Source organism: Ciona robusta, chromosome 8 (assembly GCF_009617815.1).
Source record: "Ciona robusta chromosome 8, ASM961781v2".
Taxonomy (NCBI): Eukaryota; Metazoa; Chordata; class Ascidiacea; order Phlebobranchia; family Cionidae; genus Ciona; species Ciona robusta.
This window is the reverse complement of record NC_143242.1, coordinates 1577106-1601040: the sequence shown is the minus strand read 5'-3', so window position 1 is coordinate 1601040 and position 23935 is coordinate 1577106. Positions and strand designations below refer to the sequence as shown.

Here is a 23935-nt window from a genome sequence, read left to right as displayed (position 1 = left end):
AACAGATTTGTCCTCGCCTAGGGGGCCAACCACAGTTGTTTACAACATGAATGTTCTGTTTCATACACTTTGTGACTGCTTAGGAGTTACCAAATGTCCACACATGTAACTTTGTGGGGATTGTGCAATTGTATATTTAACAATTTTAAACAGCTATAAGTCACAAGGTTGGGGCAATTACCATTGAGAATTTTCTTACAAAAACTGTGCCCAAGACAAGAACACATACACCAGAACAGTGGCAGCGTCAAGCTTTGATGTTTTAAAATCTCCAACAACTTTTAGAATATTAGACTATTTTTAAAATAGCCTACTGTCGTTTTAGAATATTGTTGAAACAGTCGAGTCGTATGGATTTTGCTAAGATCCATTAATTAAGTCACTATTGGTTAAAAACTTAAATGTTTGTCAATTCAATGCACACTGATTTAAATATAGGAAATGGGTGGCGTTTAATGTACGACGCCGTGGTACAGTTGGTAAGCGAGCCTGCCTCTAACCTAGAACTTCGGTGTCAAGCCCCGTCGTTGCTACCATTGTGCGCGTATGTGTTCTTGGACAAGACGCAGTTGCTGACGCCGATATAGGGACTTTGGTTACATGCAATGCAGCTGTCAGATATAAAAACGCATGAACTACAAACAGCTATTACAAAACAGCTCAGTAAAATGACTATCAATGAGAATGGCTGCAACGTTCGAAACATAGGTTACTGGGTCGCTGGTTAACGCGAAGGTAGTTCTAGTAAAAATAGGGAGATTCGACACACCAATGGGGGGCGGGTACGGGTATCAGAACTAATGGTACAACGGTATGGGTAATAGTGGTCCGAACTCCACAGTTGTTACTCAACCGATAGATTCATGCTGTTTCTACTTGACAAACAAGAAAAATATGACGGTATAGTATAGGCCAGGGAAATGAGCCTCCAGACCTCAAAGTAGCGGATCGTTTAAAAGTGGATGTGCTAATCAGGTGGATTGGTTTATATGTTTCTTTATGTATACGGTCAAGACACAGTTTTAATTTAGCTGTGTTTATTGATTAAATACTGGCATCTTTTATTCGCGGTTTGATATGAAAGATCCGCCTTTTTTACTTCAAGATTTGCGTCTCATTTGGAGCCCCCAGCGTGTCCTACATTAATTGGTTGTCGCGTCTCGTGGTTAACTATTTTGCCGTAGTGTATGCAGTTATTTTAATACATTGTCAACTTGTAAACTAATATTACGTCGAATGCTATGTTCAGTAGTAAAGTGTATGCTGTATATAAGCCTATGTTATGTGAGTAAGTATGCTATACTGTTTCTTTTTCAAGTCATAGGAGTTATTAAACTAACAGAGCAAGAGTGGAAGATTAGTAAAGTGGGCTGTGATATACGATTAAACTGCGAACCAAAAGAACATCGTTAGGAAACAATCTGTGAATAATAAAACATGTGTTCCATCTTGCCACATATCCCATGCTACCCCTACTCTTATACTATAGGCTACAACTAATTGCCGTAGAAGCCGAGCTGGGTATTTTGCTTCTTTTATACGAATATAATGTCATTTAACTCATCACCAGGCTGAACACCACCACTCACTTCCCTCGGTATGAAGTTTCAGTTGCGTAATTTATAGTTTAAAGTTAGGACGCAGTACGAAGAACTTATTGTAAACATTGTTTATTTTCTCGTAAATATGAGTCAGGTCTGATCTTGAAACCATAAAATATTGACTGTTGGTAAATTTGATTCGTAGTCTTTATAGCATGCTGCAATATACGGGATCTTTACGATTTTCAAAAGGTTTAGTTCACTTTATTGTTGCTTTATTGAATCGTTATGATGATAAATTTCTGCTTTTACTGAACGACCCTAAACTCGCATTTAAAACGCAAGAGTATTGACCAAGACGTAGCTTAGTATATAATAAATACAGCATTTATAATAGAGTAAAGTTTGTTTTTTATTAGGTGCATTTTAGTATATTTTGCAGTATATGGCCGTAAGGTTATCTGATCGGGCGTGCTTTCCAATGTGTGGAAGCTTCACTTTTACGAAAGGAACTTCCTATTGCGGTATACTGTTATTTGATTCGTTTTAGCCTTATAGAAAAGTAAATTTAACACAAAGCATTCATTATGGTACGAGCTACGTATATACACAGCCACGTATAAGCAAATTGCTACCAGGCCCATCAGCACGCTTTACAAACCACTATAGATTTTAACTCTCCTACATTGGAGTCGTATACCACAAAAACAAATTTCAAAAGATCAAAAAAAGCATTGAGAAACACAATATTTGAACTAAAAGTTACGCAACGTCCGAACTATCGCTTTTGGCCATTCCAGATATACAAAACTTTCATAGTAAGGTGTGGTAAAATGGATATGTTTTAACTTTCTTTTCTTGTCCCATTTGGTAAACAAAAATAGTTACAATTTTTTGTGTCCTAACGACTCTAAAAGAGCGTCATTGTTAATTGTTCAAAATACGATTGAAAAATATAAGATTATTCGCGAACGCTATCCCATCATACACCATGCTGGTACTGTACTAGTTCCATACAAATTTAACATTGATAAAAAGAGCGGAATTTGTTACAACTTATATTATACCAGCATTTTTGACATTTATATATATATTCCAACGAATATATTGGACGTTATATATATATTCTAACGAACCGCAGCTTTCGTAGTGGCTTTAGTGGCGCAACAACACGCGTGATTAATAGGAATAAATTTTCTTTATTTGTGTTTAGAATTGTATACAGCTATAACCTTACAATTAGTATATTATATAAGTTGTTAAAATTAAAATGAATTTGTAGTCAATTTATGAAGTTTATTCCAATGCATTTTCGGCTTCGTCGTCGTCGTTATCGAACATATCTTCATCATCGTCTTCATCATTTTCATCTTAAATGAAATTTATTATATATAGAAGATGTATGTTGTATGTCGGCTAATTTAAAATTTAGTAATCTAATTGTTCCTCGACTGTATTGTCGAATTTGTCGTGACTGACACTTACTGGGTTAAGTTCACGTTGAAAGATATGACATGCCCAACGCGCCTTTAAAGTTTATATGGCTTATTAAATCGGGTTTTTGGAATCATCTGACTATATAAGGTTTATTATTGACAGGTCCTAATATATACATAATATTGTTTCAACATGCGTGGAGTGATAAAAATATTAACGTTGTTTAAACATAAAATACTTTCTAATACGGACCAGGTCGGTCGTTAGTTTGTTGTCGTTACAAAAGTAACTTACCGTTAAAGCCAAGGTGGTCCCGGACTTGATCCAAAATTTCCGCATCATTCATGTCTTCAAAGATTTCTGGTGAAAAGTCGTCTTCATCTGTAAAAACAGTGTGTTCAGCTTGTTGGTGTTTATACAATGATATTTTAATTGCACATATATTTTATAAATACCTAGGTCTTCATCCATTTCATCAGATTTAGCAGCTGCCTTTGAACGTCTGTTATAACAAAGTCACATTAATTGCTATTTAGCTATTAATGTGCAGACTGTTTATATAGCTAAGTATTATGTGTTGCTGACGCCAGATGACATTTTACAGCGTGAGAGCATAAGATGTGTAATACATACCTTCTACGTCTACGTGAAAGCAACCATCTTCGACGTGATGTTGTTCTACGACGGCCCCACCAGCGTTTAGTCTTGGTTGTTTTGGGTTTTGCAGTCGCCACCGCTTCCGATGTCTCAGTGAACACCAACACGCAAACCAGGACAAGAATAGCGAAAAGCACAGACTTCCTCATCTAAAATAAATACGAAGTTTCGGTCAGAATAATTTTCAAACTTGAGCAAAATTATAACTGAAGAAAAATGGGTATTATACACTTACATTTTCGATAATGTTGTCTTAAAAAGATTCCAAGGAAATATGCCCTCGTCGACCCAACAGTGCCTATTTAAAAGGCATATCTGAAACGATAAGCGAAGTCGTTAAGGCACTTTACCTTTGTCGAGGCAGAAGCGAAATAATACGTACGGTCCTGATAAAACTTAACGATTTATTGAACAACGAATGTTCTTATTCGTTGCACGTGAATGTACGGATAGACAAACATATGTAAAAGTTTGTGGGTTAAAATGCACGAAATTTTACTCTCTTATAGGATTTACTAAATAACAGTTACCTTGTAAAGTTTTGACTGTTTGTGTAAATTGGACAATTAAAGTTTAGTTTGTTTGCCATGTTATCTCTTGGACGACCCATCAAATTTATTTTCGTTAATGAAGCAGTTTTCTAGAAAACACGTTATTTATTACTTGACAGCCATTCCAATATTTGTTTGTCGAACAGTCCGCTTTTACTACCGAGAACCGAGCAGGTGTGTAATATATTTCAAATGTCGGGACCCTTAGACAAATATGCCCAATATCTTTAATTCAAAATATATTATGGTTTTGGGCAGAGTGGTATAAACACCGAGTAGTACAACTGCCAGTGTCGTAATATATTCGTTCCGATTGATGCCATGAATCTTTAATAAACAAGATCTTTGCAATTGCTCTCCATGGGATAAAAAAACTTTATGGTATGTATGGTAAGGTAAACCTAGTTTTATTCTCTTTCGTTGTATCGTATACGTTATGTATACGTATTTCATATGGTTAAACAACGCCTATACGGATAAGAACTGCTGAGATATTTTGTGTCGTCCGCTAGATGGCAGTAAAGGTCAAATGTAAACATTATATACCTTAAGAGCTTTTCGGTAAGGTCTGTAATATTGAATTGCGTTGCATAGACGGGAAGAGCATAATCGGTGCCAGTTATATTACTATCACATGCACGGAGAACCCACCAGATTACGTACTTTCAGGAACTAGAACATTTATTGGTAAACAGAAACTGTGTCTATAACGGTGGTTGCTGTTAAGGATTGACTCATCTTTAATCCTTTATACAGAGAATTATTTCAGGAAATGTTTTAATCTGTAGAAGGTGTTGGCAAAAAGAAACAATGATCTATCCATCATCAAGCGAAGATGAATCAGATGTGGAGCAAGTGGAGGAAGAGGTTTCTACTCTGGTAATAAATTCCAACAAAAATCCAACCAGATCACCAAGCAAAACAGACTCATACTCTGTTAACTCTAATCAAGTAAGTAGGCTATTTAATGCATTGTTAAACCAGTACTAAAGTAATCTACTAATCTAGCTAAAACTATTTTCATAAATAATTTTCCATTGTTATGGTGAATGGTTTGTCAAATACCACCGTAACATTTATTGACATATTCTTAACAGGACAGCAGTCAGTCTTCAATCCGTGGTCCTTCACCTTCTCCTTCCACCACAAGCGAGGATGTTGATGCAAGGGCTCGACAACAGGAGGAGGAAGAGCGAAGGATGCGACTCCAACTTTACATCTTTGTCCTCAGATGTATTTCTTATCCATTCAATGCAAAACAACCCACTGACATGGCTAGAAGACAAACTAAGGTGAAAATTTAATTGTTAATTGTATAACGCATATGATACCAATCAATTTTAGCAGCAGACTTAATTTAGGTTTTATTATAACATATACAACATACAAAGTTTTAAAGTATTGCAGTGATGCTAAATTTTAGTTTTCTGAAACAGGGGTGGCATTCTTGGCTACCGACAAAACTAGTGGAAATCGGACTAAAATTAGTCGGCTTATTTTGACTGACTAACTTCTGTAATAAGTAACGCACAGAAAGTTAATCAGCTGACTAAAAAAATCGTGGTAATTAATAGTAAGGTGTAGTATCTATATCTATATTAAAATGTTTATTTTTAGAGTGTTACTACTAGACTATGTGGGCCACCTACAGTCGTACTCTGCTCTAAAATTAACTCTATTGGCTCTGTTTGTTTACCAAGCCAGCCTAACATATGGTGTGTGTGCTTGTTTAATGAGATGAAAACAAGGGTGTGGTTGCTTCAAATATTTATGAATTCTTTTTTCTAGAATTAAAGGTGTTTTTGTATAACTTCACACTTAAATATGTATTATATTGCAATGCATTTACTGGTGCAGAAACCTTTTTAAACTATGATAGGGTGAAAAAAGGTGGTTGATAAAGTGGATATGATATGACGATGTAATCAGCCCATAGCTGTGTTGTGCCAGTATTTATCATGTTGTATCCTCAAGCAAAATGGCAATGTTGCATTTGTTACCTAACACACTGATGAAAAATTAAGATAGATTGCAAACGTGTCAAGTGTAATGTGATACAGTATTTAAATGTATGCAAAAATAAGGATATTTTATAGAGCCAATATTCACATGCATAATATAGTTGAAATTTAATACTCTATCTATTAAATATCTAATAGATGTTTAAACATAGGAACGCACATTTAATATTTACAATTTATAAAACAATGACTCTAACTGTGAATTCATAATTCTGTATACATCATAGTACATAAACCTATTTCCACTTTAAAATACAAAGCAGAGATGCAGTTTTTACTCTTATCTTTTTTAAATATTTGTAGTAATTAAACCATAAATACTAAAATTAAAATGGGGACTTGTAGCTAAATGAAAACATAACAAACATTGCAAAAAGGGGTGAAATCAAAACGACAAAATTAATTTTCTTACTTTTAATATTTCACAGTATGTTATCGCCTGTTGGCCTGTATGTACAATATAATATCAAGTAGTTCACATGAAACTTTTTTTATTTTTGTGTGGCCTTGGTTGAATATCAAGATAAGATTGTTGTGTTATTGATCCAAAATCAATAATGTCCTTTACTGTTAAGATTTCTCACTAGTCACATATTGATCACCAAAGCTTTTGTCTTGATTCTACTCATGGTCAACCACTTGAGTGTGTGGTTTAATCTGGTTTCAGCTGGTATTGTCCAAAATGAAATGAATTACTACAGTAAAAACTGATATACTAATAATGTAATACTAATAGCTTAGCGGCTTAGCCTATACATTATATGCAAAAAAAAAATTAAAAATGCCCCACCAAATTACCTGTTAAGTTAAATCTTTTGAGCAATATTCTTTTCTTGTGTAGTTTAACAGGTAACTTTTAAATTGCATAGCGTTTAACTTTAACCCATAATTTATATTTTCCAAAGTCTTTTTTAGTTGTAATTTTAATAATTTTAAATAGAAACTAGGTGGCCAAACCCTGCTTGTAGGTTGTCACTATTTTAAACACTGTTTTAACTTCTCACAATGCTTGTAAGCTATGATCAAAAACCTTTGTAGGTGAACAAGCAACAGTTGCAGACGATAAAAGACCGTTTTTCGTCATTTTTATCCGGTGAAACTCAAATAGTGGCAGATGAAGCTTTCTGCAATGCAGTGTCGAGCTATTTTGAGGTACATGCCTGCTTTGTTTAAATTACATGTCTGTTACTATATAATGTAATGAATAATGATATTCAGTCAACTTGTTATTGTACACAATTCTTTAATGCTTTGCGCAAATGTATAAAAATATTCAGATAAAACTACCAGCGACATGCCAAAGTGGTTAGCGTTTCTGTCTTTAACCTAGAGGTAATGGGTTCAAGGCTCTTCGCTGCTGCCATTGTGGGCGTATGTGTCCTTCGGCAAGACACTTAAAGACAATTGCTCCAACCCAGTGGTCACTAATGGGTTGTCCAAATTATCAGTCATATATAATGAAGCAGCCTGTATATGTTTAAAATAGTGTATAACATAACGTAGCTAATTGTTGTTGTTGCAGGTTTTTCTAAAGAGTGATAGAGTAATGAGGATGGTACAAAGTGGGGGTTGCTCTGCAAATGATTTTCGAGAAGTTTTTAAAAATAATATTGAAAAACGTGTCAAAGGACTGCCCGAAATTGATGGATTAAGTAAAGAAACGGTAAGACACGAGATGTTTTGATAAAGTATAAAATGTTACCAGCATGGTCTTTAAATTTAATATTTTAAATAAAACTATAATTATAAGTGCTGTGTTTGTATTCTGTGAGTGGCATCGGCTTTTTTCTATTTTTATTATTTTTTTAATTTCTTTGTATAGTTGGAATTGCTGCAGATGTACTAAGAAACCCTGGTGATTTTTATTCATAAATTGAATGAATGAACCTTTACTTTATTAGATGAGACCATTGTTTCAGAGTTGGTGGCAGCTTTTATATAATGCAGCTTTGGTAGAAACATATTTAAGATTAGAAAAACTAATTGTTGATTAGTACTTATCTGCCCATCAAACTACTAAATTACCAACTGCTTATTTATTATTTACATTCAAGTCATTATGTGTGACAAAACACATGATGTCACTTCTAATTTTAAATTTTTAACCCCTCCCTCATACCATGCACTTCAACATTCATGGTGGTAAGTATTTCTAAACTACAAATTGCTACATTTAATGAATCTTCTTACCCAGGTCTTATCTTCTTGGATGGCCAAGTTTGATGCCATATACCGAGGTGAAGAAGATCCTCGTCGTCCTGGCAACCGCCTCCCATCATCTGCGGCATCCGAGCTCATACTAAGCAAGGAGCAATTGTACGAGATGTTCCAGAACATTTTGTCAATTAAAAAGTTTGAGCACCAGTTGCTTTACAATGCATGCCAGGTAATTTTGTTTTTGTAAACGGTAACTTGGTTGCACATATTAAGCCCACACTTTATAGAAAACCCATCATTATTTTATGTTTTAAACTGCATTGTGTTCGTTTGCATATTTTTTATAGTAGATTTCTGATAATTTTGCAGAATGTTTAAGTTTAATAATTGTTTATAAATGACCAAATGTTTTAGCTGTGTCTAAAATCACGATAAATTGTATTTATTGCTAAACATTACCACACAACCAAATAAACTCATTTCTCACAATCATAATGTTGTAATAGTTGGACAGCACAGACGAACAAGCTGCAGCGATACGACGAGAATTAGACGGCCGCATGCACGCTGCCGATAAAATTGAGGGGCAGCGGCGTTTTCCAAAATTCTACCGCAAAGGAAATGAGGTCGAGGCTCATCTTCAAGGACAATATATCGATGAATTACGATCGCAGGTGATTGAAGATAGATTAAACCACAAAGGTTTAATGAATTTCTTTTCAAGTGCTGCTTATGGTACAGGTCTATACATTAACCAATCAAACTTTGTTGGCTTGACTTGGTGTAGAGCTTGCAATTTTATGCCCTACTTTATTTTATTTTGTTTAATTTTTCATAAAACCTAAATAAAGTTCATCACTTATGCTTTTAGTATGCAAACCAATATTATATGATTCATATTTTGGTTTTTACTTTACACCAAATTAAAACATTGTATCACTTCAAAAAGAACATTGTACTAAATATTGGAAAATAAGATTTATAAAGTTATTTTTTTGTATTTCAATCTTGTTATTTTGTACAATAGCACAACATATCCTTTGAAGCAGCAGTTGTGCCAATGAGGAAATAAGGTTTCAAAGATAATTTAAATTCACAACCACTAAGGAATTTACCAAATATTGCAATCAAATGTACATTAAACATTTGCCTGAAAAAAATCCGTTCTTGGAAAGAAATTCAATTATGTTTTGCAATAATTGAAATTATTAATCTAATTGCAACAATTAAACTTTTCTACTCGTCCCGTTTAATCTGGTTACATGAGTTAAATTGAAGTTTAAATAATTAATAAATTTAAACATGAAACCGCAGGGAAATTCAAAGGTGGTTTGTAATTCTAAATCGTGTCAAATGAATCCATTTTGTTTAATGTCGAAATGAGAAAACACAAAATTAAACAGTTTTATATATTTTTTATATTTGTGATTTAAAATTTCTTTGTAAATGAAAATAGTTTTAGTTGAAAAGAAACAATTTAAATAATTGATTTAACAAGTTTATCGTTAGCAATTTTTGTTAGCTATAAATTTTAATAATAAAGTTATTGCTTTCCAACTAAACATACTGTAGAAGTAATTATTGCACATATCTATAAATATTTATTGTTATCTGTTTCAGGTTAACTTATTGATGGCCAATCTTGAGTCTCTCCCTGTTTCTAGAGGTAGCAATGACAAGTCTTACCCACTGAGAGGTTTACGAAGAATGCAAGCCCCCATTTCCATGGTGGACCAATCAAATGAAGATGACACCCCACTTTCTAAAGCTGATGTCATTCTCCAGTTTACCCTTGAGGTACTAGCTTTATTTGTTTTAAGTTGTGAGATCACTTGTGTTGTGATAGGAAAATTGCGAGAATTATTCTGTACCATACTGCTATTATTACATTTTTTTAAATTAGAAAAATGTTTTATTACCTTCGTTGCAATTAGTGCAAACAATGTAACTGACTGAGGAGTACTGGTATTATGCTGATTGGGAATTGGTTCAAAATAGCAATGTGTTAAACTGTAATCTTTCTACCAGGTGGTTGTGATTGAAGTACAAGGTCTTAAGTCCCTTGCCCCAAATAAGATTGTATATTGTACAATGGAAGCAGATGGTGGTGCAAAGCTGCAAACAGACCAAGCTGAAGCCAGCAAACCTGTGTAAGTTTGCTGGAGCATTGATTAGCTTAATGCTGATGCCAAACTTATTGATTATTGACAAACCAACAGTTAAAAGCACATTAAGGTGCAATTATCCTTTTCTATAGATTTTTCTTTTAATGGTAGCATCGTAATTGCTGTGGATTACTCTGTGACATAAAGGACTGTGGTCCAATCACGTATTGAATATTTAATTGTTTGTATCGGGGGCATAAGTATCTTTTTGAAATTTGTTTACATTTATAGAAAAGAGGTATTTCTATTTATATAATTACATTGGGGGAATCATGGTCCAAAACAGGTTCAAGCCTTTTAGCTATTCAAATATTACATTTTTATTAAATGAATATTTACAACGATATTACTACATTCTTATCTTTTAGAAGTTAGTGCAGCTGCCTCGTTAGGAAGGAGTACAACTTAATGTCATATTTTATGGTCTTTTATTACACTTTTATTACACAAGGAGTACAACTTAATGTCCTATTTTATGGTCTTTTATTACACTTTCTCTGCATGTGGGCATTTTTTTTATAGTCCTTTCAAACATAGCATAATGTATAGTAACGTGTATGTAAATAACAGATGGGATACACAAGGTGATTTCACCACCACCCACCCTCTACCACTCGTTAAAGTCAAACTTTTTACCGAAAGCACAGGAATGCTGTCTATTGATGACAAGGAGCTGGGAAAGGTATGTTATTTCTATTTTCTATTGCAAATTCTATGTTTCGTATTATTGTTTTTGTGTTTTGGTGATCTCTATGGGTTACATTTGATATATATGCAAATATGTAATTTGAATGGTTTACTTTATAATATATATAGTTTTTATGTTTTTGTAAAATACCATAAAGATTAATTTTAAAGATCATTCAGGAATAACGATTTTTTAAACCACCTAACATATCAAACAGCTTATATTAATAACGTACAGGTTGTTCTTCACCCAACACCAAACAGTCCCAAGTCGCCAGAGTGGTATCATATGCAAGTGCCCAAGAACAGTGCTGACCAACAGGTATTCTTATTTCTTACTAGTGTTTCAGAACTATTTGGATTTCAGATTAGTTATGTTTTGGCATATTTACTGACTTGATTAGCAAGTCGCTTTTAAATTGACATATTTTAAGCTGTTTCATTGCGAAAGGCAGGTGAAACCCTGGTCAAATGTATTTTTTTTCAGATTCGAATCAAGCTTGCAATAAGAATGGATCGACCGCTTAATATGAAACACTGTGGATATTTGTGGGCACAAGGAAGGTCCGTGTGGAAGAAATGGAAAAGGAGATATTTTATTCTTGTGCAGGTAATTTGGAAGTACTAGTGCATGGTGCGCAAACTTTATTATTAAAGTTCAGAATGTATTAAAATTGACTAAGGTTGCATTTTCACATATTCTAAGCATGTGCGAGTTGCTGGGAATAATCCACATGGCTGCATATATTATATTATGCTATTATTAAAGGCTCACATGAAAAGATATTTGTTCTCAGTCACTTACTCAACTTAAAATTCCTCATTTCAAATTGCTTTTAATTTCTCATTGATTGGCCAGAAATCAGACATAAAATATTTATAATTATGTTGCTGACGTTTCCTATTCCCAGGTGAGCCAATACAACTTTGCAATGTGTAGCTACCAAGAGCGAAAATCGGAACCAAACGAGATGATGCAGCTTGATGGCTTCACGGTGGATTACACGGTGCCTGAACTTGACCATGAAGGGGGAAGAGCTTTCTTTAATGCTGTCAAGGAAGGAGACTCGGTTATGTTTGCAAGGTTTTGCTTTATAATTCTTTAAATCTTTATTAAAACTTTGTTAAATCTTATCTTGGTGATTAAACTTAATAAATAATTATTTGTTTTCAAAAAATAATTTTAATATTGTAATCATGTGTATGAACATTGCTATGGAATTTCATAAATAAAAATACTACCAAACCTTAATCCAAAACTGTAAATGCTAAAGTCCTTGAAACAATTCTGAGTTTCTCATAGAAAAGTAGTCTTACTACAAAATGTCTCTTGACTTCCGTGTAACTCAAAATTGAAACAAATCGTTATTATCACCAGTGATGATGAACAAGACAGAATACTGTGGGTGCAGGCAATGTACCGAGCAACTGGCCAATCCCACAAACCTGTACCACCAACTCAAGTTCAAAAACTCAGTGCTGGCAAGCATGGACAGCTGGATGCACCAATTTCACAATTCTGTAAGTCTGCTTGATATGTCATACTTATTGCCTTCATGCATTGATTAATTGTGTGTCAAGCTTTAATGTTATTTTATTTGTATTTGCAGCAGGAAAATGAATTTTAATAAAAAAAAACAAATTAAAATATTAACTGTCAGTCTTTTAAAATAGGGTCGTTTACTCCTCTATAGTGTATTCTCATTCTTAATCCCAAACCACAAACTACACTGTGGGTTGAGCAAGTTGTAAAAGAAATGAGTTTGCAGTATCCACTAATGTAAATCACTCAGCTACAATTAAAAGTTGCAAGCGTGGACAGATTCTCATTAATCGGACTCTCTCTGCATTAAATAATTAATTCATTGATTATGGGACAGCACTCTGTTAATAATAAATCAACACAAACAAAGTAATTAACAAAAAAGGATAAAAGGTTTATACTGAAGCTCACAAATCCATAATGTGATTGGACAATCAATGTTTTTTTGACATCCAACTTAAATATTCCACCCAACCAGCCTATTTTGTTTAACTTTTGTATTAAGAAAGTAGTAAAAAGACTATTTCTGAACCTTGTAACACCTGAACAATTTTCGTGTTAAAACGTGTCAAGCACAGTATCATATGCTGGCAAGACAGTAACTGTGTTTCTCTCTCTTGTATTTCTAACATTACTCAAACCCCACAGATGCAGACAGAGCACGAAAACATGGCATGGATGATTTTATATCAGCAGATCCTTGTAAATATGATCACTCAAGTTTATTTGAGTTGTTGCAGAGACTAACATTGGACCACAGACTTAATGAAAGTTATTCATGTCTGGTATGTGGATCGTACTCGTACACTTTGTGTCGTTTGTAGTTTTTATTCTTGACGGAACTTACTTTATATTACAGGTTTATAAATAACACAAAAAGAAATTCTTTAATATAACCTAAAATTAACTACAGCACAAAAATAAGACAAATCTAGTCATGAAATCTATAAATAACTTAACTTCCACCTAGCCAAGTCTTATTAGCTGTATAAGAATGATGTATAAAAGTCAAAATTGCATTCATTTAGATCAAGTTTGGGTACTAGAGACTGCAGCACTTGATTGTAGGCTTAAAATATCGCAAGTATTTTATTTTTGTTGTGTTTCCCCACACTGTTGTAGTGAATAGGTTGGTTAATATATAACAGGTGATCTGTCAGAATTATTTTAATCAGCTTTACATACATACACCGTATGAATGATTCATGTCCCGTTAATACTCCATGTTGCAATGTGTTCACCATATGGTATGTGGTTCATAAACAGCTTTAAATAATCTTTTTAAATATGTTGTCCTTGCAATTATAAGATAAAGTGAGTATGAAGGCTATTTATAATTAAAGGTTAAAATATTCCATAGTGTGCCAAGACATATTTAAGACTTCAAATTTTAAAGTTAGCCTGTGGCAATAAGAATTGAGCCAACAAAGCATATCTTGTCTACTGTCTCACTGCAACTGAGTTAGAATCTTAACATTAAATATTCATACAGGGTTGGTTCTCCCCTGGCCAAGTATTTGTATTGGATGAATATTGTGCAAGATATGGTGTTCGTGGATGTCATAGACACTTATGTTATCTAGCAGGCAAGTATGACTGGGTGGTGGCTGCTCATACTAAGATACACTGTCTTATAACTTAATATCACAGATTTATTGGAAAGGGCACGGAATGGGATAATGGTTGACCCAACATTGCTACATTATAGCTTTGCTTTCTGCGCAAGCCATATTTATGGGAACAGGTATGTGCATCACAACTATTTAAAACAAGGTATCGAAGTGTGGGAATCTAAAAGAGCAATTTTGTGCTGGGATGTAAATTTTTTATCCAAACTTTTGAAAAACAATTTTTCATCTAAACAATCACACAGTAAATGTGTGTGGTTCAATATGGTAATATTGTTACTTTATTTACTTAGACCTGATGGTATTGGAACAATAACACTGGATGAGAAGCAGAGGTTTGATGAGATACAAGACCAATTAAAGAATCACCTCATGAACCAGATCACACACTTCAGATATTGTTTTCCATTTGGTCGTCCACAAGGTGCATTGAAAGCAACACTCTCCTTGTTGGAGAGGGTGAGTTGTCTTTCATTGCATTTGTGTTTTTACACCTTTTATTTTATTATTTTCTCATCTGTATCTGTTCAGTGTTAATTTTTAAGCTAGGAAACATTTTCATGCCATTAATAAAACCTGTTGTTGTTTACATTTTACCTACACGTAACAAGAAACTGCCGAGTCTGTTAGACTACAACATAAAGTAATTTCTGGTTGATTTGTTCAGGTTATGATGCGTGATATTGTAACCCCGGTACCTGCTGAAGATGTTAGAGCCGTGATTAAACATTGTTTAGAAGAAGCTGCGTTGGTTAATTACACACGTGTGTCAGAATATGCAAAAGTGGATGGTGAGTTTTACAATATGAGTTAATAAGCACTTTTATATTAATGGTTTTATTCTTTTTACTCGAATTTATCATAAATATACTAATTCTTGCCCCATATTACCTGAGGACTCACTCTGTTGGAAAATTGTTCATTCAACTCATTGTGAGTAAAAAACACAACTTCGATCCAAAAACACACTTAGACTGTGTTTAAATTTATATTGCGTACCTTCTTTTTTGTTCATATAAAAGGTCATTGTGACATAACTTCCAGTCTATACAGCCTGTTGTTGCAGCTTAATATTTAATCTAAGCTTACATAGTAAGGTCACATACAGTATACACACAATACTTGCGTATATGTGGAATGTTTATACTTAAAGTTTTATTTTAACTGATAATAATATAGCTTCGATCATTCATTTATCATCAAATATGTGAATACGGTTTTCAAGAAAATGTTGGTCTTTTTTAAAGTAATATGCTGTTTGGGCAAATTTATTTTGCAATCAATTTTTCAACATGTCGTAAACATTTAGAATGAGTATAAATAAGCTTTTTTAAAGGGGCATACCAACGAAAAATCAAAGCTTGTGTATTGATAGATATGCTCAAATGTGATCTAAAGCTACCATCAAAGTTTTAAAATACAAAACAGCTTTTGAAAAAAATGAGTTTGAAAACCGCAAATTCGACCGCTGGAGTAAAAAAAAATTGGCTGTTGCGCAATGCATCCCATAAGAAAAAAATTCACTCAACTTTGATCGTTTCTAGTTTCTAAAATACTAAAGAAAATTTAAATTTTATTTCTGATTTGGTATAATGAATGCTTCTTCTTCAAGAATATATAAAAAAATTGTAAAACATAGACTTTATTATGTTTTAATTTTCGATTGAACGTAGCTACATGATATGCTGACTAAGCACTTTTTTTCTTATTAGTTAATTTTTAGCACTTTTTTTATATTAAAAAGTTTATTATGTCTCACTAGTACCTACTGTGCCATTTTTTTTATAAAAAAGTCAGTTTTTCGTGTTTAAAAGTCGGTTTGAAAATATGCTGAGTCGGCATAATCTGGTATGTACCTACGTTCAATCGAAAAATTAAAACATATTAAAGTCTATGTTTTACAATTTTTTTATATATTCTTGAAGAAGAAGCATTCATTATACCAAATCAGAAATAAAATTTGAATTTTCTTCTGTATTTTAGAAACTATAAACGATCAAAATTGAGTGAATTTTTTTCTAATGGGAAATCCCATGCTTTGTCAAAATGACCGATTTTTTTTTACTCCAGCGGGTTTTTTTCACGCGATTTTTTTAGAAGCCAAATCGTTTTGGCAAACTTTGATGGTACGATTAGGTAACATTTGAGCATATCTATCCATTAACAAATTTTCATTTTTCATTGGTATGCCCCTTTAATTAAATTTTTTCAAGCTGCTCAAAAGGATTCAAACAAAACAAAACCTGAACAAGGAGAAACCAGTAGGTGTTTGTACTTGTAGTGTTCCATTAAATATTTCTTTATTTAATGGAATAGTGGAAATTGGCATAGTATGTTTCATAGTCTCGTATTATTAACATGGATATTTCAATTTATTGTGAATATATAGGCCAGTAAGTTAAAATAATGGTACAAGTATCCTATGCAATACCTGTATGTTATATAGTTAGCTTAAAGTAATTCTGTAAAGATACCTTAGCATAGTCATGTAGTATTCATTATATATATAGGCAATTGCCTCCCATGGATCTATAAACTAACATAATTACCTTGCATGTATGTTTAGTTCTAATACAGCCTACACTACAATGCATTTGTATCTTCACACAGCACATGTTAAATTATAAGCAACTACATTATCAACTTGTGGGATATTTAATAAAGTTTCATTTTTATTTTTAGATGATTTTACCTGCAACAACCACTTAACTATTTCCGACTTTTTTTGCTCTTTTTATAATTTGTTATTAAAGAAAAGTTGAGTTAATTTGATGGTTTTATTTGCAGAAAGTTTGAATGAAGCTTCTTCTCGTAGGTTGGAGGTGATTATTCACTTGGCTGAGTTATGTATTGATGTGCTGCAACAAAACGAGGAACATCACTTTGAGGTTTCTACTTTACCCAATATTTTACATATAATCAATAACCTTTCACTTGACTTGTTGTTTGTTCTTGATTTGCCTGAAATTAAAAATCATTTGTATGTCGAAAAATTAAAACCTTAAATTAATCACCTTATAAATTGATTCGCATTCCCTCTTATTTTTTAATATTCTTTATTGTTTGTTAGTAAAGTAGATAACATTTTATTTGATATTTTGATGTAAAAAATTAACTGGGGGACACAAATTTAACCTAAAATATTTACTTTGTGAGTGAGTTTTAGTATACTGATATATTAGATTCATATTAATAATGGAAGCCAAACTAAGAGTCTGTTCGTATAATGTCACTCCTGTTAGAGGTAATATCACCATAGACACACAATGTACATAATATCTATTATTAACCACTATCTAAAAATCATATTATTGATTGACATTTTGTTTTTTATTTATATTTGATTTTTTCTTCCTTCCAATTAACTGAGGTGTATATGTTAATCATATATGTGAAATCATGCATTGTCTTGTTATTAATCAAAAAAATTGAACGTTCGTTTTTATTCTGTGCACTTACAAACTAAGGGAAGAGAGGTAAGACAGCTTGTTGGTTGTAGTAACATTTGGTGCTTGCATGCAAAATATGATTTTGTGTTATTGCTGTGTTACAAATAAAATATTTTGTTATAATATCATTGTGTAATATAGAATATTAGATTGTGTATGAATTGTTGCTTTTTAATTTCTAAAGTATTGTATTATATAACATTTTCCTGTAATATAAGTTTGTTGCATTATTTTTTGTAATATATGTTTTAAAACTGTACTAGATTAAAAAATGCGTATTCTTATTTAGTTTCTTTTAAATTTAAAAGCGTCTTTTTTTCTGTGCATGATGGACAACATATGGTGTGTTAAGTGCTTGGGTGGCTGCTTTGTGGTAAATGGTGGTTACCTTAAGTTTGGACAGAGATATTCATATCATTACAGAAACTCATATCAAGTGGTTTTTATCTTTATGAGTTCGCCTCTTAATTACTATACCTGCAGAATGATGAATATAAATTTGACACCAAAACATTTTCTATCATTAGTAAGGTTTTCTATTTATTGGGGCAATGAAGCATTGGTGTGCCGAACAGCCTGTATTGTCCCTGTTTAAGTAAATAATCCCTAAAAAACTAATTATTTGAAGTGCCACTTTAAGCATCTGCACATCATCAATCACTAATACCTGAATTTTTATTTTGGTAAAACTCATAGTTATTATTTGATAACAGCAACTACATTGTATTTTTTTCACCCAGGCATTTGCGTGGTTCAGTGACTTAATGACAGAACATTCCGAGATTTTCTGGTCGTTATTTGCCGTAGATATGGACACAGTGATTGAAAAACAACCGCCTGATACTTGGAATTCATTCCCTCTGTTCCAACTTCTTAATGATTATCTCATTAATGACCGTAAGTTGATATTTATTTTAACTTTTGGTATGGGGTTCTGTTTGTTTGAAGCATTTTTTTTAATGATTTTTCTTCACCAGGGAACCAGTTTAGAGGGAAACAGTTCAATATTTCATAGACATGCAAAATGTACTGTAGTAGTAACTGACTAAAAATAGTTGGCAACATCCAACAGAATAAAACGTTGAGCATCACTGTAAGAGTGCAATAGAGAACGGCTGCTAAATTATTTTGTTGCTATGCCTTTGAAATCCGATAGTGAAAGATTTTTTTAATGAAAAGTGTTTGTTGGTACTGACTCAATTTAGCTAAGCTATGGGGAAAAATTGTTGGATGAAATTTTGGGAAAATTAAAACAATCTACCACGATGTCACTGTGCGCAGTCTGTGAACCAATGAGTTAAAATATAATAACAAAGTTTTGTTTATGTGAAGAACCTGTTTGCTTACAGATGTGGATGTTTTAATTTTTGATGATGTTTTATTATCTGCCACAGATACTTTAAGAGACGGTCGCTTCCATTGTCATCTTCGTGACACATTTGCACCACTTGTGATAAGATATACCGACCTCATGGAATCTTCCATCGCACAATCTATTCATCATGGCTTTGGTAAAGATGGTTGGAGCTCAAGCAAGTGAGTTGCAACGTGTCTGTATTTACTTATACCTTTATGCTTTGAACCAAAAGTACTGGTTTTATAAAAATTGTATCATCTTGTAAATCATGGGTGTTGTTTGCTTTACATAAGTGGGAAAAGTGTCAGAATTTCAGTTATTCATTGTTACCAAGTAAAAATACTAACTTAAACTGGTAAAATTTAGGTAGTTTGGAAAAGTAGACTGGCAACTACTGTTATAGCAAATCTATGGTTCAAAAGTTGTACAATATTCATTTATCACCACCTGCCTGCCTTTACAGCTCAGGCAAAAACACGATAGCAAACGATGTTTTATGGAAACTTGATGCTCTGCAATCATTTGTACGAGAACTACACTGGCCAGATGCAATATTTGCTTGTCACATCGAACACAGACTTAAACTTATGGCATCGGACATGATTCAAAGTGTTGTGTCAAGGTGGGAAGGAAATTATGGTTTTAGAATAAATGTCAAAACTGATTTCTACTAGAATTGTGTTAACTCGTAAGCTGGCACAAGGTGTATAAAACAGAACACCCAAGACGACTGTCATTACCCTGTCACGCTAGGATAACTTTGTTACCTTTATTTATTCCATTTGATTAACAACAATATTTATCACAGAACTGTCCAGAGGTTTAATGTTATCTTGGCTTCATGTCGAGTATCTGTTGACTTCATGGTCACCTCCCAGATATGTTCCCTTATAAATGTGGCGCTCGAGTGCAGGTAACTCAATTTTTTATTCTTTGGGTTGTTTTTGTGTCTCTCAGTAGATGAGAGAAGTCTCAGTAGATGGTGTCAGAGATTTATTTTCTTACCACTTTTTAAAAAACATATTTAATTAACATGGTGATCTATTTAGTCTCAAGTATAGTAAACAGCTGATATCATACTTAACTATTTCTTTTGGGTTCAATTTTTTGAAGATGAGTTAAGATTTAAAAATAAATAAAGTTAATCTAGGAAATTAAAAATAACTGGATTAATATTATGTTTGAGCTGAACTCAATGATCTGTGATGCAGGAAACAGTCAGTGAAAATCTGCGCCTCCGGACACGATGCATCAGGAACTCAACATCTTTATCATGTAGAAGTTGATGAGGTGCTCGAATCCGCATTCTCACAGATGGAGGGCCAGATTGTTGACAAGGTAACTGTCGCATACTAGAAATTTCTCTAAATTCGTGCCCCTACTGTGTTTCCATAAGCTTTTATTTTATTCATACGTTTAACACCAAAGCCACACATTAATAATCTTTTCCAAAACCCAACTGCCGCGTTTTCTGGCATTGCGACACAATGAGGTTCGACATAATGAACGATGTTACGTCACACCTGCTGTGATGTAGTGGCTTACGGCCAATAACAACAATAACAAAAAACAACTTGTGACAGTAAAGTAGCAATATGTGTTAATGTAGTGGTTAAACACTTAAAAACTAAAACAAACAAACAGTTGGGACTTTAAAAAAAAGTTATTCCTTTATGGATATAATGAATTGAATTTATTAAATTATGCTAAGGGTAACTTTTGGCAAAAGTTAAACATCTTAAAAGGAAACTGGAGTTATTTTATCATTTTTGTTCATTCAGTACTCACTTCGTTGTTTCTAACAATACTACTTTGTTCTGTATTTTACCTTAAAGTTCTTGTTAGGTTAGGTTAGGTTAGGTTAGGTATAATGGAATAGTTACAAAATTCAAAAGTGGACATAAGTAAAGTTTCTGATTTTTTTTTTACTTTTAGTTCACGAAAGTGTTGGAATCAGTGTTGGTAAAGTTATCAAGATATGATGAAGGTTCATTCACTGCGTCATTGTTTACACTAACTGTAAGGTTATGTTTTGACACGAGTTATTTTATGTATTTTAGTTTTGGAAACAAAAATTAGACATTCGAGTAGATTTTCAAACATTGCAAATTTCTGCTTAAAACATGCATTAAGTCTATTTAAATGATAATTTTTAACAGATTGGTGTATAACTTTTAGTTAAGAAAACATTTCCAACTAGTTTGGCTAGCTATAAGAAATTGGTCACTTCACCTAGGCTCATAATAAATAACTTCATGAACAGAAACCAGGTATGGAGCTTGCCAACAACTTCATTTATTTCATTCGAGCAAACCAGGATGTGTTGCGTGAATCTATCTGCGATGAATTGTTTGTTGAAGCTCTGTTTTCTGTAAGTTTATATTCACTTTATATCATAAGTACTTTGTAGATATTTCTTGATTGTCTTGTGTTATTTTAAGAATGAATTTATAAAATGCTGGTATGAAAAAATTCTGATGATGGAAAATGTTTAACTTTTATAGCGGACATGTTAAAAATATTGGAATTTTATTTATATTATACATTACAGAAATAATAGGTAATTCCAAAGTTTGTTATGGCTGCATATTTTAAATATAATTCCCATCCTACCAACACACATATAAGGCTGTTGTGTTATATAATCATTAAGTAATGTATATGTACTAAACTAAACGTGAATATGTGACAGAACTGGTACGAAACAAGTGTTAAGCTGCTTGCCACGTGGCTTACAGAGAGATCCGAGTTACAACTCAACATATACCAGCTGAAGACTCTCATCAAATTATTCAAGAAATTCTACCATGATTTTGAAATGCAGGGAGTCACTGACGTAAGAACGAATAAAAACTTTGAAAGCGTCCACAAGAGACTGACCGTAAGTTGTTCCATAATTACCTGGTTAACACCAATGTTTAATACACAATCACTCTGACTGCTTTGCCATGGTGCCGGTAACCACTAACCTATATTAAGTTTAATAGCCTACCCAAATCTATTACTCTCCTTATTTTTTTTATTCAGCAACAGTTTTACCATATAACTTGTTTGTATCATAAAATTACAATTCTTTAACTACTGCATGTCATTTAAATTGAAACCTAAAGCAATGCATGATATATAATGGAACTACCAATTTTATAACTCATATTGCAGGTTGAGGAAGCTACAGCATCTGTGACCACTGGTCCGCTTGGCAACCACATCACTATGAAGGAAAGTGAAGATGAAGTCGAGGATGACGATTAGTTGCCATAGAAATCATAAACAGCGTATTTACAAGACAACATGTTGCAAGTTTTTCTATTTTTACTTAATTCTTTTCTTCAAATGTCTGATGTTATTTTACTACTTCAATTTACAGCTGCTGGTTTTCAAACTTTAACGTTCCTGATGTTTTTTCTGTTGTTTTGTGTTGTATCCTTTTTAAAACATCACTATTTGTATTATATTATTTGTAGGGAGGTTTGGTTTTCATTTGCAACAAAAATGACACAACTGCTGCTGTGTTCCGAATGCTTTTATTTATTTTCATTGTGTATTATTCCTAAATGTATTATGTCAACATTCTTTAGATACAATCATTGGTATTTTACTGTTTAATGTTCAAACGCACACTCAACAACTTTGGAAATTTTTCTCATTATAAATGTATTTTCAGTTTTTTGTGTGTTCAACAATACCAGGTGCTCTGTTAAGTTTAAGCACAGCGCACACAAAGACACACAAACACTTGGATGTTTATTATAACATGGTATATTGAGTTGATTTTTCACTGTAGATCTATATCCTAAAGTAGATTTTATCCCTATATCCTGTAATGTAGGAGTGTGCATTTGTGCCATTCTGTTGAATTCAGTATTTCATTGTAATTGTGCAATTCATTTTAAACTTTGTAGTTCCTTGGTGAGGTCAATTTAGTTGCAATTGGCATCCTGTTGCACATATTCTGTTTCTGTTCATTTGAATCTTTGTTTTAGTCATTAGTCCTGCCAGGTAATAAAGATAAAATTGAAGTTTCAATTGAGTGTCACCTAATGTTACAAGCAGAATTTTTACACTGGACGTTTTTCTAGAATTCCTTAAAGGGGCCAATGATAGTCCGATACCTATTGGTCACAGGCAGGCACGCTAAGCCAAGGTGCCAGATGGTAATCAATATCTGCAATTACTTTCTATAATTTATACTGTCACGACTTAATTCTTGAATAATATTTTTTTTTATTTTGTCATGCCTACTTTACTTTCCCAAAATAAATATGATAATTTATTAATTTGAAACCCTAACTATAGTTTATCCAAAATTACTGTACTATAGTTTATCCAAAATTCGAAAACAAACGTGTTGGTTAACCAGTGAAAAGTTTTCATTTCAACCAATGGATGGTGCAGGAGTAGTACAAAGTGTATGCACACATATTCTTTACCAATCACTTAATTCACATACAGCATCACAAATGACAACTGAAAACCACTTTTTGATGATTAATTCTGGTTTGAATTTATTTGAGCTTGGTCCACCTTTGTAATAAAAAAAGTTATTTAATATTATGCTAACAATTTTAAATCGAGCTCACTTACTGGAGCTTTTCTCTCTTTTAATAAACTAAACAAAAGTATAGGCTCTCTTGTTTTCCGCTATATTCGACAGTTCCGATATTGCGTTCCGTCTTTCCGTGTTTCTTAAATTCAAGCAATTTCATATTTCTCTTAGAATAAATCATAAGATATCTATGCTT

The 23935-nt window shown here is 32.9% G+C and overlaps 2 protein-coding genes and 1 long non-coding RNA gene across 10 annotated transcripts; 1 reads left to right on the top strand and 2 right to left on the bottom strand.

Moving 5' to 3' along the window:
- Positions 1 to 2724: 2724 nt before the first annotated feature.
- Positions 2725 to 3993, bottom strand: LOC149732095 (uncharacterized). The gene is made up of 5 exons (XM_089882809.1): positions 3871 to 3993; positions 3612 to 3784; positions 3434 to 3480; positions 3273 to 3359; positions 2725 to 2911 (listed from the first exon to the last, which is right to left on the bottom strand). The coding sequence occupies exons 2-5, from the start codon at positions 3782 to 3784 to the stop codon at positions 2838 to 2840; spliced, it is 381 nt and encodes a 126-aa protein (XP_089738935.1). The 5' UTR covers positions 3871 to 3993; the 3' UTR covers positions 2725 to 2837.
- Positions 3994 to 4713: 720 nt separating this feature from the next.
- On the top strand, positions 4714 to 23219 carry LOC149732094 (calcium-dependent secretion activator 1-like). 8 transcript variants are annotated; one of them, XM_089882740.1, is made up of 30 exons: positions 4714 to 4873; positions 4975 to 5137; positions 5284 to 5478; positions 7246 to 7359; positions 7730 to 7870; positions 8402 to 8593; positions 8871 to 9038; positions 9985 to 10161; positions 10393 to 10514; positions 11100 to 11211; positions 11455 to 11538; positions 11704 to 11826; positions 12128 to 12300; positions 12595 to 12737; positions 13408 to 13544; positions 14252 to 14345; positions 14410 to 14846; positions 15055 to 15178; positions 16601 to 16648; positions 17175 to 17275; positions 17855 to 17863; positions 18577 to 18733; positions 19231 to 19372; positions 19657 to 19815; positions 20002 to 20106; positions 20405 to 20531; positions 21129 to 21212; positions 21457 to 21564; positions 21886 to 22074; positions 22353 to 23219. In XM_089882740.1, the coding sequence occupies exons 2-30, from the start codon at positions 4997 to 4999 to the stop codon at positions 22443 to 22445; spliced, it is 3999 nt and encodes a 1332-aa protein (XP_089738866.1). In that variant the 5' UTR covers positions 4714 to 4873; positions 4975 to 4996; the 3' UTR covers positions 22446 to 23219. The 8 variants fall into 8 exon arrangements, with proteins under 8 accessions (XP_089738866.1, XP_089738865.1, XP_089738868.1 ...); XM_089882739.1 differs by having other exon boundaries at positions 4732 to 4873; positions 4943 to 5137; XM_089882744.1 differs by lacking the exon at positions 4714 to 4873 and having other exon boundaries at positions 4903 to 5137; positions 14410 to 14503; positions 14681 to 14846.
- On the bottom strand, positions 21886 to 23917 carry LOC149732093 (uncharacterized). Its single transcript, XR_016385541.1, has 2 exons — positions 23778 to 23917; positions 21886 to 23717 (listed from the first exon to the last, which is right to left on the bottom strand). It is a non-coding gene; the product is annotated as an uncharacterized LOC149732093 (long non-coding RNA).
- Positions 23918 to 23935: the final 18 nt, after the last annotated feature.